General features: G+C 48.5%; 1 protein-coding gene across 5 annotated transcripts; it reads left to right on the top strand.

Moving 5' to 3' along the window:
- Window positions 1-11,977: 11,977 nt before the first annotated feature.
- Window positions 11,978-18,179, top strand: LOC120642015 (putative exosome complex component rrp40). 5 transcript variants are annotated; one of them, XR_005662485.1, is made up of 12 exons: window positions 12,527-12,654; window positions 12,688-12,925; window positions 13,018-13,092; window positions 13,210-13,296; window positions 14,033-14,089; window positions 14,594-14,686; window positions 15,303-15,375; window positions 15,590-15,665; window positions 15,744-15,834; window positions 15,935-16,056; window positions 16,619-16,697; window positions 17,814-18,179. XR_005662485.1 is itself a non-coding variant. In XM_039918386.1 (11 exons), exons 2-10 carry the CDS (start codon window positions 12,767-12,769, stop codon window positions 16,052-16,054), a joined length of 831 nt encoding a protein of 276 aa, XP_039774320.1. In that variant the 5' UTR covers window positions 12,527-12,654; window positions 12,688-12,766; the 3' UTR covers window positions 16,055-16,056; window positions 17,814-18,179. The 5 variants fall into 5 exon arrangements, 4 of the variants coding, with proteins under 4 accessions (XP_039774321.1, XP_039774320.1, XP_039774319.1 ...); XM_039918386.1 differs by lacking the exon at window positions 16,619-16,697; XM_039918385.1 differs by lacking the exon at window positions 17,814-18,179 and having other exon boundaries at window positions 16,619-16,825.
- Window positions 18,180-18,672: the final 493 nt, after the last annotated feature.

Below are 18,672 nucleotides of genomic sequence, written 5' to 3'. Positions count from 1 at the left end.
CGGGTGGTGGTGGCTCTGTGCGGCCGAGCTCTAGTGAAGAATGACGCTGAAAATGTCCGACGAGGCCGGGTGCCGGGTGAATGGTTGATGGTGTGTGCCAGGCGAGATCCGTCAGTGCCTTTCGGTTGAACTGTCAAGATAACAATTCAATGGCAACGAACTGCTAATCAGCTGCACAGCCTGATGCCCTGAGGAGGTGGATCGCCTTCCTCCTCCTTCTCCGCCGCTGCAGCTTTCGCCGCCGTCGAGCCACCGAGCCCCCGAGCCCATCCTCCGGAAAGAAACCCTGGCAGACAAGATGCAGGAAGACTATGCTCCCAGCGAAAGATTAATTAGATTATCTCGATAGGTGAATCAGGTTTGCGACACCCCGAGAAAACATGCACCTCATAGTGCAGAGGAGGAGTTGAATGCAAAAAAAGCTTTTGCCTTGAGCAGGCGCACTCCGCGATCCGACCCCTCCAAGCACCGGGATCGTAGAGCTTGGATTACAGCCGAAAAAGGGCTCTGATCATGCTCGGGAGCAAAAGGCGCCGTCGCGGTGGCATAGGTCTGTTGCAGTCGGCTAGCTTTACTCAGAGTCCCTCCCGTAATCGTCACTGTACGACCCTAACACGCGAAAAGGGGTCGGATGCAAGAAAGATTTTTCCAAGCTGCGCACTCTAAGCAGCCCCCGAATGGGGCTCGACCCCGAGCCGTTGCTGGATCGAGCGCCACTAAAGAGCGAACAGGGGAGCATCAAGAAGTATTTTTGCATTTTTAATCAAAATCATTCTTAGCCATTAAGCCTCGGCCACGCTGACCACCACCGAAAGCACGGTGTGGAACAGGGCCGGAAAAGCCACCACCAACGGGAGCGCGGTAACCGCCTCCGCCTCCTCCACCTACATGATGTGGCCTAGCATCCCGCCTCTGCCCACGTCGAGCTAGAGCGTGTCCACTGACAGTGGGGTGGAACACCTCCGGAGCGCGCCTCCTAGGCTGCCTGCGCTCAGACCTCAACCTCCGAAAGAAAAACTCTGCCAAGTGACCACTCCTATGTCACCACTCACACTAGTAAGGCTCTCTCCTCTGAGGGGTAGTGTGTGGTGTAGGAGCTGGGGCTCTCTGAGGCACTCTAGGGGGCTGAGTCCTCACCTTGGGCTTAGGAGTAGGTTTGCCGCTTGGAGGGAGTGTGTCAAGTGGGTTCTTGAGGTAGTTTGGCTTGGGAACCCACACTTGACTCTTTGGTGGAACTCTGGGTGGCTCACTCAGGATACCATCCTGGACAGGTGCTGGCTTGGGGAGTGGAGGAAGAAGAAGCTGGAACACTCTCACTCGGCTTAACCAACTCACCAATCTTGCCATAGGGGTGATCAAAATCAGCAGGAGTAAAAGCAAATCCAACCCCAACACCATCAGCACGCTTAAACTGCTGCACCATCATGCCCAACTGAGGCTCACGGGCGGACACCCAACTGAGAATCGACCGTAGGTGAGCATTCTCCTCCTCTACCCGGGTCATGTCCGTCCGCGCCTCCTCAAGCTCAGAGATCAAGCTTGGGCACATAGTACAATCAGCAGTGGAAGAGCTAGGCATAGCGGACTTCTCCAAAGCCCGAAGAGCTTTGCTCTTCTCCTCTAGCTCCTTCCTAAGCGATGGGCACTCCTTGCAAGCACCCAAGAGGGTAGGCCGGGACTCGAGCTCGTCCAAGGCCTTCTTGCCCTCCTTGAGCTTGGACAAGTTCAAAGAATACTTGCCCCTAAGCTCGGACAAGTCAGTCATCAAAGTGATGCACTGACCACACACAACCTCCTCCTTACAATCCTCCACTACCAGGGCAGACCTAGCAACCTCTAGAGCATGCTTAACTTCATTCAGCTCCTTTCTCAAATCTCTAAACTGCCTCTTAGAATCCTTTATGATCAAGTCCTGGTTATCTAAGGCAGTGTAAAGATCCTCCAACTCCTGAGGAGTGGGGTGCTCAGGATGTACCTCAAAGCTTGGCTCTGGCTGGAGTGCAGGCTTTGCCGTAGTGGAAGAGGTCCCGTCGGTGTCAGAGTCGATGGCCATGGTGCAGAAGCCGGCCGCCTTCCCAGCATGGAGGCAAAGGCCGGTGAAGCCCTCCGTGACCTTCTTCTTGGCACTCCGCTTCTTCTCGCCGCGGTGGTGTGAGTCGGAGTCACTGGAGCTGGACGATGAGGAAGAAGTCGAGTACTGGCTGGAGGAGGTAGAGTCCTCGCTCTGAGCGATGAATGCCTGCTTGCCCTTGTACTTGCCGACATTCTTCTTGCGCTCGTAGTGCCTCTTGGAGCGTCCACCATTTTTCTTGTGGGAGCGCCCACTCTTGTGCTTGTGGCGGTGCTCGCGGTACTCTCCGTGCCTGGAGTGATCGGAGTCGTCCTTGCTCTTCTTCTTGGGGCACTCGGCGACGAAGTGACCCGTCCTGCCACAGTTGTAGCAGGCCTTCCCTCGTGCTTGTCTGTTGTTGAAGGCGGGCTGGAACTTGTGGATGATCAGAGCAAGCTCCTCATCTCCAAGCACCTCCAACTGCTCATCTATCACAGACACAAGAGAAGACAAGCAAAAACCACCAAGAGAAGAGTTAGTGTTAGCTCCAGAGTTGCCAACCAGGGCAATCGACTTGGAGGCGGAGGCATCAACATGATTGCCTTCCATCTTAGCTCGAGAGAGCTTCTCCACCTCCGAAGTCTTGAGCTTGCTAAAAAGCTCATCCACGGTGAGGGTGTCGTACCCAGCAGACTCTATGATAGTCTGGACCTTCACCTCCCAAACCTTGCGATCAATAGCATAGAGAAGCTTCATAACCTTCTCATGATCGGAGTAGGTCTGGGTGCCCTGTGGCTTGTTCGCACGCACCTTGCTCACAATCGATTGAAAATGACTGAACATGGTGTCAATGCTCTCACCCGACAACTGTGTGAAATTCTTGTATTCACGCCGGTGAGTCTCGTACAGCCTAGACTTGACATGGTTGGTTCCTTCATGGAAACTGGCCAACCGTGCCCAAATCTCCCGAGCTGTGAGAAGGTCACTCACACGATCGAACTCAGGGCGAGCGAGATAGGCGATGAGAGCATTGTACGCCTTGCTATTGGCCTCATGTCTCCTAACATGAAGTTCGGTCGCGCGGACCGCAAGATTCTCGTAGTCAGGGTCCTCGCAAATCTCCCAGACTTCGGAACCTAGACTCAGGAGATAGGCACGCATGTGCACCTTCCAGTAGTCATAATCGATCCCATCGAAAATTAGGGCTTTGCCGGGAGAACCCATAGTCACACAACGGTTTCGAACCGGTGAAGGCTATAGAGAAACCAACCCGGCTCTGATACTAATTGTAGGACCGAGAAAGGCGACCAGAGGGGGGGAGGGGTGAATGGGAGCCGGTCAAATTTTTTCTCAAATCGGAAGTACGGCTTAAGATCCCAAGTGTACACCCAACCCTAATGTCCTAGGTGAACTGCGGAGTAGCCATGGAGAAGCTACACCAACACAAAATGACCTTAGGAACAAGAGAGACAACACGCGGAAGCAAACACGCAGAAAACAACGCTAGAAAACGCACAGTATAACTCACAGGTTGATCTGACATATATAGGTCTGAGTACGTCGGTTGAACCGGTGAGACAGAGCCGGCAGCAGAGAAAAACAGCCACCGGTTGATCCGACGCAACGGTTTAAACAGCGTCAGTTCAACCGGAGATACTGCACCGGATGATCCGACAAAATCAAATTGTAATGCCGGTGCAGTTGTCCAGAGCGACCTCAAAATGGACGAACTGAACACCGGATGAACCGGCGATATCGTTCACAAGCGCCGGTGCAGTTGTCCAGAGGAACACCAAATCGAAATGTGCTGAGCACCGATTAAACCGACGTCAAGGAAATTCTATACGTCGGTTGAACGGCAAAACAGCAAACCCAGTGGTAACTCCGGTTGATCCGATGCACGTAGAGACTAATGCACCGGTGCAACCAAAAACCTAGGTCAGAAAACCCCAATTGATCACCAGTTGAATCATTGGCAATGCCGGTTCAACCGGTGATAGGAAAAAATCAGCCCGACGCAGAAACTATGTTTTTGCTCTCGGTTCGATCCAAGACTTGACGATTGGAGGATCAAAGCAAGTCCAAATCTCACCAAATTTTGCAGGCACGATCACAAAGACCTTGTGAACATACCCACCAAAGGAATCGACGAATCACTCCATGGTTTGGGAGGAATCGAGGAATTCCCGAGCAAGAACGGGGTTTTGTGAAAAGCTCAAGAACGTCGAATTGAGGGAGCTCGTGAATCCTAGGGTTCTTGCACTAAGGAGGAGGGTAGGCATTCACCACAAAGAGCTCAAAGAGGTACTACGATCTCGTGCTTCATGATCACACAAACGAAAATCAAAATCCATCACAAACAAAGCACAAGACATACGAAATTGAAACGAAATCAAAAGCCCTGAGGGCACAAGAAGGGAAGGGCCTCCTTTCCCATTCAATCTCAGTACAAAAACTCAAAACTCCATGGTTCAAAATCCTACCCTAGAGAAGAGAGGGAGGAAGAACAGAGAGGAGGGAGGGGCGCACCGGACAGAGTGGAGCAAGGAGAAGGAAAAGCTCAGTTTGGGCTGTTGCCTCCTCTCTCTAATATCCCACTAACTCTAGACTAAAAAGACTAAACTACCCCTACTTAATAAAACTAGACTAGAAAGCCCGTAGGGGCAAAACCGGAAAAGATACATTGAAGACCATCCGACGGCTGCGACGACTTGGAGATATTTGCTTCGTCCCGACGCAATCACTCCGATGTCGCCACACGTCCTTCTGGAATCTTCACAGGGGCAATTTTTGGAAAACTGCCGAAACCGAGTTCGGCGGCGGTTTTGGAGGAACCGCCAAACCTTCCCGCGTGATGTTTCCGGCACATCCGCCAAGCCCAATGTCGCCACGTGTCCGACCTCCCGCCGGAGCCCTAGAGCTTTCACCATCCTCCCCGACTTGACCCCGTAGGCCTCCGCCGGGTGCCACGATGCCATCTCCGTCCCTCTCCGACTTCGCCGACGTCGACGCACCATGTTGGTTTTTCCCGAGATACCAACAAACTCCACGTAATCTTGTATTGGTGCCAGAAGTGGATCGCCCGCGGCCCAGTAGTGGCCCAAGCATCCGGGCCGCCCTTCTCCACCGCACGGTCGCCCGGCCGGGCTTCCAACGCCACCGCAAGGTCTCCCGCCTCCGCATGGTCGTCGAGCTCCCTGCCACCGCAACACCGCCGCATGGTGCCTCGGCATGCGCCACACTCTTGTTGAACCAGCTCGCCGCCACCGCGCCATCCGTGTACCTGCACGCCACAAACCAAGAAACCGGCGCAATCTCCACAGAGTCGCGACTACACACAGTTAGTCCACTCCACGTGTTGGCAATCACTCATCACAGAGTGGAGCAGGCCTCCACTGCCTCTCAACAACTGCACTGACGTTAATTTTAAACATCGTCGGTTAATCCGGTGAACTCAGCGTCCAGTCTTCAGTAACTGCATTTAACCGATGTATAGAAAAGTGATGTCGTCGGTTAAACCGGTGATAAGACTTTTTCTGATTTTGTCTATTTTGATTTGAGTCTCGAATGAAATCCAACTTTGCTTGAGATATGAGTTGAGTAACACTTTGTTTGAGCTTCCAATAACCTGAGTGACTAATGTGTGCATCCATTTTTGATTGACATGTCCATATTTAAGTTACTTGGCCTTAACCCCTCTTAATAGTGCGACCTCTACAAAACTATAAAACCCATACTAACCTAAGTGTCCTTCTCCACCTTGCGACACTTAGAGCTAGAAAGATCCTTATTCTTGATATATACTTGAGTTGAATACCGAGATCGCCTTTTTGAATAATGAAATTGAGGAGCCATTTTAATCATATGATCCAATGAGTGATAAGATTTCATTTAGCTGCACAAACTCATTAGTCACAATAATGGTTGTCATTGATCACCGAAACATACCATAAGGGCCTAGATGCTTTCACCTCCGAAGCGCACGAGCGTGCCGGGAGCCCACACTCCGCCGTGGTTAGCCATTCGAAGCCTCATGGAGACGTGTGACGCGCGAGATCCCCTACTTGGCGCGCCAACTGTCGGCGTTCCGAATCACCGGATAGTAAACTTGTACGCGCGTCGCGGGTTCGGTCGGTAATGCAAGGATAAGACACAAGATTTTATACTGGTTTAGGCGGAATGTCCCTACATCCAGTTCGAGCTCTCATGCTCTTGCACTCAAGTTTGCAGTAGGGGTTACAAACGGGCGAGAGAGGGAGCGGGGGTCCCAAGTCTCTGGATGGCGAGGGAGTGTGTTCGTGCCTCTCCCTGATCTGGGGCGCGTCTCCTCCCTTTTATAGTTCAAGGGAGGAGGGCTTACATCGGGAGAAGAAGAGAGGAGAGGTGCGGGGGTTGGACGCCTCCCGACCCTTCCTGTTATCTACCTATCATCTATCCAGTACGGTTGGCCCCACTGACCCTTCTTGATGTTGACAGTGGGATGTCCCCCCATCTCTGGTACTGTGCCAGTCGTGGCGGGATGGGGGCGCGGGATTCGTGCTGCAGCTGACATCATCGACTGCGGGGCATGGGCGAGCCGTCACATCGCTGCGTGGCGCTCATCACCATGTCTCCTGTTGATGATGTCGGGCGGAGTGGTTGGGCCACGTCTCCCTCCGGAAGGAACGGGTTGACCCATCGCCCACTCTGGTTCGTACGAGGGAGTGGTGCGGCCATACCTCGGTTTCCTAGGGCCGTGCGCGTAGACCCCTTTTGACCGGTGGCGCCCCACCCTTGAGGGACTCGTCCGTCGCCTCGTGACCATTCGGATTCCTACGGTGCTAGTTTCGGGTGAGGCGGACCCCTTCCACGGGGGTCGGACGAGGCGGACCGCTTTCGCAGGGGTCGGGCGAGGCAGAGCCTTCTGTCGGAGGGTCGGGCATATCCAGGCCCGCATCATTTCACTGGGCTGTTTAAGTCTTGTGCCGTTAACCTCTTTCGATATTCTTTCTGGCTTGCTAGTGTTTAACCGGCCTTATCGGGTATCCCTAATATATACCCGACACTTTTGTTTGGCAATATTTTGAGATAGGGCGCCTCCTGACGCCATGGAGACGAGAGACAAACAACATATAGGGGTTGGAAAAGATTAGTTCAAAGAGAAAAAAATGTAAAAAGATAAATGTATTTGATCGATTGGATACCCTCAATCGGCCGTAGCCCTTTATATTTATAGGGTGAGGAGGTCTTGCTTTTACAGATTTAAATCTACAAATTTATTTAATTATACTCGGGCTCCATATAAACTTAGACTGGACCGGTCAGACCAGTCAGCACGACCGGCAGGCCGGTCAGCCCGGAGTATCCGGGCTTAATCCCGGAGTATCCGGGTCAATGTTCGGACGTCCGAACATAAGTCCGGAGTATCCGGGCTTATACCCGAAGTTTCCAGGTTCCCTGATCTTGCTGCCAATTTTGGTCGTCAACACAATTATTGATAGGAGGAGCTAGGTTCAGCATGCTACAAGGCACAACGTCTCCTGTCGCTTAAAGGAATAAAATTTTTTGAATGTGTAAAAAAGCGTAATATTTTCTGCAGATGGACAAATACTTAAAAACTCTTCTAATAGAGTTGCATTTACATCGGGGGAAGATTTCAGTAGCATGGGTCCCAATGGAGTTTCATGGGCATTAAATTTTTATGATGTGCCGAGATATTTATAGATGGAGAAGGGAGATTGTAGTATTTATCATGTTTTAGTCTTTGTAGTTTCAGATATTCCATGGTAATTTGTCAATTGTCTAGTTCAGTTTGGATGCGAAAGGAAAACTTCGTGGTGTTTAGATAAATTTATCAGCGTTGCCGATCTTGTCAGCTCATTAGTTACTACTTTGTTGTGTGCTGGAAGCGCATGAGCAACTGTTGGCAGAAGAACTGGAACCATAACGCTTGCTGGGCAATATCAGAAGGTCTTTGTATAAACAATCAGAGCATAATGATGCTTGGGCAACTGAGATATATTACATGCCATAGGATCAGATTGCCAGGATTCAGCGCACACGTACAATGTGCATTACATTACCACTAGGAAACATGCAGGCAGGGAGGCGACATCCCTGCTGGTCTAGGCTGCTCTGCAGCAACATGCGTTTATTTATGGGTTCTAAAGCTGCTAGAAATATTTACAGAGGAGTTTACACACTCCAACATGGGACTGTATATACAGACAAAATTGTTCCCTTCAGTAAGCAGCTTGTCGTCACTAGGTCTGTAGATGTAGTAGTAATTTCACAGATGGGACGGAGGGTGATACGCTCGGAGCGAGGTTTTCGGCGGTGTACCTGCAACTGATAGTTTCAATTAATGTTTGGGCATCAAATTCGTTTTTGCATATAAATAGATATAGTGAGTTCAGATACTGCTATCTAGAATTGGTAGAAGGTAGCTTGAACTAACCAATTATTTGTTTTCCTGAGAACGAGGGGCCTTTGCCTCTGAACCTTTGGTGACAGATGATTTTAGATTCTCGTCAGGAGAGCTGAAATTAAATATGCAACCACAAATTTAAAAAAGGGAAAGTATACTGATCTAAATGAGTGCATCAGTAATAGGTGCTGAATGAAGTATGAGCACAAGAGGGTTGTAACCTTTTAGGAGATGTGTCAGCTGAGGAAGTCTGCTTCGACATTTCTGTAGTAGCTTTTCCTTTAGCAGTTCTTGAGCGTTTAGGTAAGTCATGCTCCGCCTCCTTTGGCAAAATTCATGCATAGCAAATTTGTTAACAAAATTATTTGGTTCATGGATATGGAAGAATGCAAGTGCCGTAATAACAAGAAATTGTTTAGTACTTTAAGAGAACGCATGTATTTGAAATGAGTGTGGGCAGGGGCCATCACAAACTCTTTCAGTCTGGGCAGTTGACAATGATAGTGATTCTGAATGGAAAATCAGAAGGGATGAACACTTTGAGCAGCTGATTAAAGAAAGGTGGGCTGATAGGGCTGCTGTTCTTGTGGTGGATGTGGTCAGTAAAAATGGGCAAGACTCTGGTAATGCAGGTTCTTCTTCTGGTTGTGCTTCTGGTGTAACCACTGGTGAAGGGAGTGGGGTTCATGGCAATGTTGGTTGCAGTGGAATTGGTGGAGGTAGTGGTGTACCTGAGAATGCAGAGGACACTGGTGATACAAGTACTTCTCCACCCCCTACACATCCTTTTGTGCCGGATGATATACCAGAGGAAGTAGATTGGGCTAATCTTACCATACTACCAGATGAGGAAGGTTTTGCTAATGCAGCTGTTGATGAGGACAAGATGTATGAAGCAATGGGTTTTAAGGCTGCAGATGAGAGGGCAGAAGAAGTAGCCAGACAAGCAGTGCCTATCCCAACCATGACAGATGAGATGCAAAGTGACATGGCAGAAGCTGCTGTTCCAGTTGATGACAATGTGCAAGAGGAGCCAATATTTGACTGGGACAGGGACAATCCTGACATGTCTGTTGGGACTTGTTACCCCAGTACAGAAGATTTCAGGCTAGCAGTAAAGCAGCATGCTATTGTAAATGAGTTTGAACTTGCCACTGCTCATTCTGACAAGCAGAGGTTTAGGGGAAACTGTGGTTCTCTTGGATGCCCTTGGATTATTAGGGCTAGGACAAAACATGATGGGGGTGTTAGGGTATTTTTTATTTTGTGCTGCACATATATGTTTCAGTTTTTGCAATTATTTTTTTGAATTGATTCTGATCAACATTGTTTTGTGACTCATGTAGATTCAAATAAATCAAGGCACTCACAATTGTGCATCTAGAGCAAGAGTTGCTTGTACAATGGCATCACAGGCTTGGGTGGCAGAGAGGGACATACCCCTACTAAAGAGAAAGCCTAGCATGGGTCCTAAGACAGTGCAGGAAGAGCTTCAGTACAAGTACTGTCGGTATTCCGAAATCACCGGCTAGTAAACGTGTTCGCGCGTCGCGGGTTCGGATGGTAATGCAAGGATGAGACATAAGATTTATATTGGTTCGGACAGAACATCCCTACGTCCAGTTTGAGCTCTCGTGCTCTTGCACTCAAGTTTGCAGTAGGGGTTACAAGCGAGCGAGAGAGGGAACGGGGGTCCCAAGTCTCTGGATGACCAATGAGTGTGTTCGTGCGTGTCTGTTCGATCGGAGTGAGCGGATCGAGTCGAGAGGGAAAGCGTCTCGTCTGGAATCCCTCGGCTCCCTTCAGGGCGCGTCTCCTCCCTTTTATAGTTCAAGGAAGGAGGGCTTACATCGGGAGAAGAAGAGAGGAGAGAAGCTGGGGTCGGGCACCTCCCGACCCCCGCCCGTTGTCTACCTATCATCTGTCCAGTACGGTCGGTCCCACTAGTCCTTCTTGATGTTGATAGTAGGATGTCCGTCCCCATCCCCGGTACTGTGCCAGTCGTGGCGGGATGGGGGCGCAAGATTCGTGCTGCAGCCGACGTTGTCAGCTGTAGGGCATGACAGTCTGTCACATCCTGGCATTTGTCAGCGCACTCACTGTTGATGATGCCAGGCCGAGTGGTTGTGCCACGTCTCCATCAGAAGATCGTGGGTTGACTCGTCACCCACTCCATTCCGTACGAGAGAATGGGAAGGCCACGTCCCCTTCTCCAAGGTCACGTCTGTCGACTGCCTTTTGACTGAGGGACCTCCCTCTTTCCCGGAGACCTATCGTTGCAGGCGGAGCGGGCCCTTCGCGGCGAGATGGCGCCCCCTCGCGGGGGTCGGGTGAGGTGGAAACTCCCCGTCGAGGGTCGGGCGAGGCGGACCCCTTCCGCGGGGGTCGGGCAAGGCGGAGCCTTTGCGCGGGCCGTAGGTCGCTCTGTGCTTGCTGGATCATCACTGATTTGGCATCTCTTGTCTTTTGTGAACAATGTATGGTTTGTAGTGTTGGTGGCCAGAACTATTGCAATTGGCCTTGTGAACAATGTACACGAGCCATGCATGTGCACTTGCATTTCTGGCAACACTCACGGCGTTCGTGCGCCGAGTTGCAGAGACCAACTCCTCTGCTCCACGCAGCTCCTCGGGGTCGCCGTGCGCGTAGACTCCTTTTGACCGGTAGCGCCCCACCCTTGTCGAGATTCGTCCGTTGCCTCGTGACCATTCGGATTACTACGGTGCGAGGGTCGGGCGAGACGGACCCCTCCCGTAGGGGTCGGGCGAAGCGGAGCCTCTGCGCGGGGGTCGGGCGAGGTGGACCTCCTGCGCGGAGGTCGGGCGAGGCGGCGTCTTGCAGCAGCTCAATGTAGCATCGGCTGCCACTTTGATGTCGCTTCTCGCCCCGGCATCTTCGTGGTGACGCCTTCGTCATCAGCTCAGTGCCGGGCTTGAACGTGCAGCGCCGGCCTCGACATCGCACCGTGCTTCAATGTTGTCGTTGGCGCGGCGGCCGTGCTCAGTGTGTTTGCTTCATTTTGCAGTGCCCTTACTGACTTGTCAGCTCAGCTGGGCGTATAAAGTACTGGGGTGTATCAGCAGTTAGTCACTTTAATCGATGTGCATCAGGAATATGCAATGCCATTTGGCGAAGCTGGATGGGCTTAATTGATGCCAAAGTTTTTCAACACATCACGGTCCCATCTTTGTAACCCAATCTTCTGCTATCACCATCCGGCCCAGTCCCAAGGTGGCAGGATGACGCACAACGGTTTGAGGCCCAGGCCCATCTCCTCCGCTACTATACTAGCCACATGCACTGACGCACAGAAGCCAGGACCGCCGCCGCGTACCGCTCCTCGCCGGCGCCCCCGACTGCTTTCGAGTTTGAGCAATGGAGTCGAGGAGGCCGCCGCCCTCCCCCCTCATCGACAGCTATGTGGTAAGCCTCGCAGCCCCTTTCCGCGCCTTGATCTCTCACTTTCGCTATCTCTATGGGTGTCGGCCTGCTCCCTCACCCACCGTTGCTGCCCAGGTACTCGGCGACGTCGTCCTAGACCTATCCGAGATGACCAACCAGACCATAAAGCTTGGCACGGGCCTGCGTCAGGTAAAACCTTTCATGATGGAAAGTGGGAACCGCTATCCTTCTAGAGATTTAGGAGTTAGGGTTTAATGGGGGATTAACTGCTATTTCTAAAGCAAGTAATATTTTCTTGGTTCGTTAATCAAAATCTAATTGGAGTTTGGATAAATCAATCCGAATACTAATCGGAACCCAGAAAAATCAATCGAACACTTACATGAAGTGAATGAACACAAAGTTAATCGTATTACATATGTTTATTATATTACCTGTAGCAACGTATGAGCATTATGCTAGTTTAAAATAAAAACCCGTGAAATTGATTTTGTAGACCATGGGACATACGATGAAAACTGCAGTACAGATTAGGGAGTGGGCCACTGTAATGATACGACATGTGTAAATTTGGATTACCTTGATATTATTATCTTTTGTTCCAATTGTAACACCCACGATTAAGTTTTGGAAAAAAAATGAACCTCTGAATATATTACGTTGTTAGGCCGGCGTGGGACTTGGAGAGGACGCGGACGGGCCTCTGGTGTTCGGGCCGGCCTTTCCTCTCGGCCTGTATACTCTCGGCCTCTTGGAGGAACCGCTAATACCTAACCCTAGCTTCCCCCGATCCCCAATTCCCCATCCTCCTGCTTCAAAAAAAAAAAAAATTCCCCATCCTCCACCTTCGCTTCCCTTCCGGCGCCGCCTCTCCTTCCCTGTCGCGTTGTAGCTCCTCCGAGGGTAGGATGGTGAAGGGGACCGAGGACCTCCTTGCAACCTTAACCATGTCCTCCGCCGCTGGTTCTGCTGCCGTGAAGGAGACGAACTCGTCGTCGTGGTCCGGACGTCCGCGTACTGGGTCACGACGTCCCTCCCATGTCCGAGGCCTCGTCGACAGCTATGTGGTAAGCCTCGCAGCCCCTTTCCGCGCCTTATCTCTCACTTTCGCTATCTCTGCGGGTGTCGGCCTGCTCCCTCACCCGCCGTTGCTGCCCAGGTACCCGGCGATGTCGTCCTGGACCTATCCGAGATGACCAACCAGACCATAAAGCTCGGCACGGGCCTGCGTCAGGTAAAACCTTTCACGATGGAAAGTGGGAACCGCTATCCTTCTAGAGATTTAGGAGTCAGGGTTTAATGGGGGTTTATCTGCGTCATGAGGCTTATCGGTGGTACCTGGGGCTTGCAGGAATGTGACACCATCCAGGCGACCAGTGCTGGGATGCTGCGGTTGTCGAAGCCCAACAAGTATTGGGTTGAGAGTTCCCAGAAGAGGGTGAGTCCCCTGGTTTGCACTTATAGATGCTCAAATTTTTCAAAATTCTGGTTCCTCTTGAGAGCACAGTGTTAAGATTATGTTTGTTTGTTAAAAAAAATATGGGTTGATGGAACATGGATTACTACTGTTATCATAGTATGAATGAATCACAGTTTCGCAAGCCCCCTTCAAATTTAAGTACTGTATTGCTGTTTATAGACTGTGTTTACATTCTGAATGAAATATACCTTCACATGCCCCCTTCAGATTGAAGTACTGAATTGCTCTTTATAACCAAGTGGCCAAGTTTTTGTCACACCTCATGGTTGAACTGAAACCTACGAAAAGACTTTATATATATTACCATCGGTGGAGGGTGCTGATTGATTAGATATTCAGAATATCAATGGCCCTTCCTGAGTAATTACTAAACTAATGTGTTAGCCTAAAGTGCTTGTGTTATGTTGATTTGGTGCTACGAAAATTCAAGCACTTGTGCACATATATGCATTGACCGTCCACATATATACTTTGAACTATTGAATATATGTTGCTCTGGCCTTTTTTAAGAATGTTTCAAGTTTTAATTACTTCTCTTCATATATCAAAGTACAATTAATCCTGCAAATCTCTCCTCTTATATTTTCTTGATGGTAAAGTGGGAGACATCAGTTAGTGCTACTTTATTTGTCCTCCTTGTGCTGTGTTTAGCAGTCGCCCATTCATGTGTCTTCTTATTTATTTTTGTGTGCAGTATGTACCTTCTGTAGAAGATACAGTTATTGGTGTTGTGGTCGACACAAAACCAGACGTAAGTGTATATCTGCATTCAGAAGTATGTGAATCAGTACTCCCTCCATTTCTAGATATTTGTCCAAGGCTACCATGGTACTGACCAAAGAAGCACCAGACCAAATCAAAATTCAAAATAGCTGGTAGTATTGGACCATGGACAATCCTTATTAAATTACATACACAATTACACAATCAATTTTATTATCGATGTAAAGCAGGGGAAAGAGGTGTAATATTGAATCAGTTCCTCAATGGAGAAACATTGTGAAACTGCTCTTCCCCAAAATATGGACAGATGTTGCATGGATGGTGTTTTTATATATGACATCACTCGGAAATATCTAGCCCTATTCTCATCAAGATAATCAGATGATTACCTCTATACATTTATAATGTGTAAACATAAACTAAATTGAGTTATCGCTAGAAGCTTGATGTGAACCCCTTTTTTATATTAAATGAATCTATTTTGGCCTACCTTCCATATGCGTTCTTTGCTCACATAGCTTTGGTCTTACAGAACTTTTTGGTGGACATAAAGGGTCCTAGCGTGGCCTTTCTACCAGTGCTTTCATTTGAAGGTGGTACCAGGAGAAATATACCAAAGTTCGAGGTATGGCATTGGGTAATTTGTACTTTCCAGCATTGTTGAGTTTCGTCCTTTTGTCAGTCTCTATATGAAAAGCCTTAAAGGTGTATACAGAGGCCACATTATTTTCAAAAAAAAAGAAAACAGTAAGCCACATATACAGTTCTGTAAAAAATAAACATGTACTCTGTAACATGTGGATTGCTGTTTTTCCCCCTCAAATACTCCTGTCCGTTTATGTTTGATGTTTTAACTCTCTGCAGTAGAACTAAGAAAACATACAAAATGGCCACATGCCCCTATTAAAGCTGTCTCTTTCCGCTTCATAAATTAAATTGTTTCTCCTAAGCTACTTACATTTAATGTTAGTTACTAATGAACAGGTAGATAGTCTTTAGATTATACCCTTTTTTCACTTCGATTGGGGACATTTTAGGAAAGTAAATTAAATATTATTCTTCTCATAATCTTATAACTCAAATAAAAAAGGAATGGAGGGTGTAAATCAGGTACAAACGGTGTCCTATATCCAGCATGATTTAATCTATGAGTGGTCCCATAAGTTGTTTCCACTGTGTTTCGAGCCTAGTGTTCAGTTTGCTGATTTTATCTTCATCTGACCATGGTAATTCTCTTACAGATTGGTACATTAATATATGCTCGAGTGGTGAAGGCAAATAACATCATGAATCCAGAGCTCTCATGCATGGATGGTAAATTTTTAGCTTATAATTAAGTGTTCATTATGTTTAATTGAGTGTTTATTATGTACATGGTATAAAATTTCTCCAACTTAGCAATGTGCCCACCTTGGTATTAATAACCTTTCAACTTGTGAATGGCACTCTCAGTCTGAACCCTTGTCTTTGACATTAGCTGGTCATTTTTTTACAGTTTTGCTGTACTAATATTGTTCCTATCTTGAAGCTACTGGGAAAGCTGCTGAATTTGGTCAGTTGAAAGGTGGCTATATGTTTGACACATTAACTGGCATGTCACGAATGTGAGGATAATACATATCATCCTCTTCCACTAAATCAGTAGCATTTTTTTGTTATATTTTGATATTGGTTGCTTATAGGTTGTTAAGTTCACCAACATGTCCAGTTCTGGAGGCCCTTGGGAAAAAACTATCATTTGAGATTGCTGTTGGACTCAATGGTCGAGTCTGGGTATGCTTGCTGCTGCTATTTTCTTATGTTTTTTATCCAGTCATTTTTGTTAAATTGTAAGTATTGTTTCGTGTTTGATAACTTGGTTTATATTCTGTAGGTGAATGCTCCTGCACCAAGTACGGTCATTCTTGTATCAAATGCGATTATGAAGTCAGAATCTTTGAGTGGCATAAAACAAAGAGCTATGGTAGAAAATCTCCTAGAGAGGTTGTCATGATGGTAAGTCAGCAAGCTTTAATCCAAAGTAAAATGGGTCTAATCTGAACCCATCGTGTCTGTTTGAAGTAAAAGTAGAGTAGTTTGAGATCAATTGTCCACTTCGAAGATTATTATTGATTTATTGTATCACGTGTAGTAATACCCTTTCCTTTTGTTTTATTTATAAATGCATGTTCCCATTTCTCTCTTTCAAAAAAGATTATTATATTTCTCTCTATTTTTCATCTTGAGCACTGTGCGCTTGATATCTCCACCAGATGAAATCGTACTTCTATGTTGTTTGATTTCCCATATATCTCATATTGTTATATGTTGCATCCACTACTGACTCTATATGGTGGACAATAGGGCAACTTCATTGCTTTCAGTTTTATTTTATCAAGATAGTTTTTTTGTGGGATCAGTGGTAATGAACTAATGATGACATGTTTCTGGACCAAACATCATCCAATATCACAATTAGTAACATACTTCTTTACTTGCTTCCTTTTATTGTTCTTATTATCATTTGCACAGCTAAACTTTAGTCAGAATTGTGTGATATTTATTGCCTTATGTGCAGGCAATGTACTCTCACGCAATCGATGTATTTTGGAGTATTGCTTGGTTAGATGCCACAGCCTATTCTGCAACAGGAAAAGGTTGGTGGCCACTATCACATCAGCAGGGCACACTAGATCGATCATTGACTTTGCACATAAATTAGATATGGCGAATTGGCGAAAGAGACGGGTGTTTTTTCAATGTTGTAGAATGTCGACTCCGCTAATAGATTGGCTGATTGGCGAGGCGGTGGAGCGGGCGGGGCGGGGCGGGTCGGTGCCGGCCGGCGAGCATCGCGGGGCGCCATTAATGGCGCTCCGGCCGCTTGCTCGTGTCGTGACGCGGCGTGCGGGCGGCGAGGACGACGGGACGGCTCAGGCGCACATGGGGAAGGGGGGTCGGCGGCTGTGCCTGCCGTCGCGCTGTTCGTGAGCAGCGCGGCTTGGGCGGCGAGGCGGCGACGTCGTGCTCGACAGCGGGCGGCGCGGCGAGCAAAGGTGATGGGACGGCTTAGGCAGCGACGAGCTGTGCGGCGGGCATCCTGGGCACACGGAGCGCGTGGGCACGGTCGTGCGCGCGCGGGGAAGGCTCGGGGCGTGCGCGCGGGGCGGGCTCGGGGCGTGCACGCGGGCGAGCGGTGCGGCGTGCGCGGCCCGGGGTGCACGGCCAGGGAGGGGAGGCGTGTGCGCGGGCGCCGCGGCGAGCGCGGGCGCGTGGGCAGGCCGGGAGCGGGGCGCGGCCGGGGTGGCCGGCGGGCTGAGCAGCGCTCGGGGAAGGAGAGAGGGAAGGAAGGAGAGAGAGGGAGAGAAAAAGAAAAAGGAAAATAGGAAAAAGAAAAGGGGGAGAGAGAGAGAGAGAAAAGAGAGATCGTGCGCGCGCTAGCGAAATCCGCGGCGGCGACCGCGGGCTGGTCGGCCGCGCGCGTTGTCGGGCGACACGTAGCACGTCGCACGGAGTGGGAAAAAGATGACATCGGGTGTTCGGGACAGGGAAAAGTTCCCGGAATTTAGGGTTTAGGGCTTTAGGAGGATCTTGAGTTCAACGATGAAAAATAATTTTGAAAATTATATTTAGCGTGTGATTTATTTGGTAAATTTTTCGGGATGTCACAAAATGTCTGCAGCAAGCCCCAAGAGAGTGAATAGTAAGTATTTGGCTAACCTCTTGATCAGCAAGCACAAGGTCAATATGGAGAATATGTCCATCATCTGCAGGTCCTCTGTACTCCCATGTTCTTGCAACCTTGACGCAGACCGTTGCGAAACGATCATGAGGTTCCAGAGCAGCAAGAAGAGTAAACGACATCTTGTATTTCCAGGGGAAAAGATAAACGACCAGGTGTTATGAGAAACAATTACAAATGACGATGCCAGTGTACTTTTTAGAACTAACATTGTAGTGAAATCATAGGAGTCAGAATCAATTTTTGAGCAAACGAGAAAGAAATGCAGGCAACCTTATGGTGAAGAATGTAGGCAGATATAGAAGAGGCCACATGTAAATAAGAGAAATGGTACTATAAGCAACCAAAGGCAAATACAGTAAGAAATCACAGTAATATTTATTGATATTGTTTCTTATATACATATGTAAACCGGAAGAGAAGCAACCACAGTGATACAGTAACAGGGCATAGTAATATTTACTGATACTGTTTTCTACATCCATATATCGACCGAAAGAGAAGAGGGGAAAACTATAGGGAAACAACTCCTTGTTAAACTGCTGCTGTGTTGATCGCACATAAAATTTCCTTGTAAACGATGTTCTTTGTTTGGTTGGTACACACTCCGTATTCGTCTTCTATAAGGAGTTTTAAGCCTGTTTTAGAAGTAACACGTGAAACAGCAACGTATAGTTGCCCATGGCTGAACACAGGTGTTTTTAAGTAGATTCCAACAGTCTGTAAAGTTTGACCTTGACTCTTATTGATGGTCATGGCATAACAAACTTTAATAGGATACTGTCTCCTTTCTAGCACAAAGGGCAACTTTGTGCTCTTCAATGACAAGGTAATACGTGGGATTAATACTCCTTTCCCTGCATGCATTCCAGTCATGATCTGAGCCTTTA

This window comes from Panicum virgatum, chromosome 7K, assembly GCF_016808335.1.
Source record: "Panicum virgatum strain AP13 chromosome 7K, P.virgatum_v5, whole genome shotgun sequence".
Lineage (NCBI taxonomy): Eukaryota > Viridiplantae > Streptophyta > Magnoliopsida > Poales > Poaceae > Panicum > Panicum virgatum.
The sequence above is the reverse complement of the archived record's forward strand: the minus strand, read 5'-3'. Positions and strand labels throughout refer to the sequence as shown.

Bases quoted from the DNA above. Each gene is read 5' to 3' on its own strand.
- LOC120642015 (XM_039918386.1), top strand. From the start codon at position 12,767: ATGGTGAAGGGGACCGAGGACCTCCTTGCAACCTTAACCATGTCCTCC. The intron at 13,297-14,032 runs GTGAGTCCCCTG...TTTTGTGTGCAG, and splicing joins TTGAGAGTTCCCAGAAGAGG to TATGTACCTTCTGTAGAAGA. The intron at 14,090-14,593 runs GTAAGTGTATAT...TTGGTCTTACAG, and splicing joins TGGTCGACACAAAACCAGAC to AACTTTTTGGTGGACATAAA.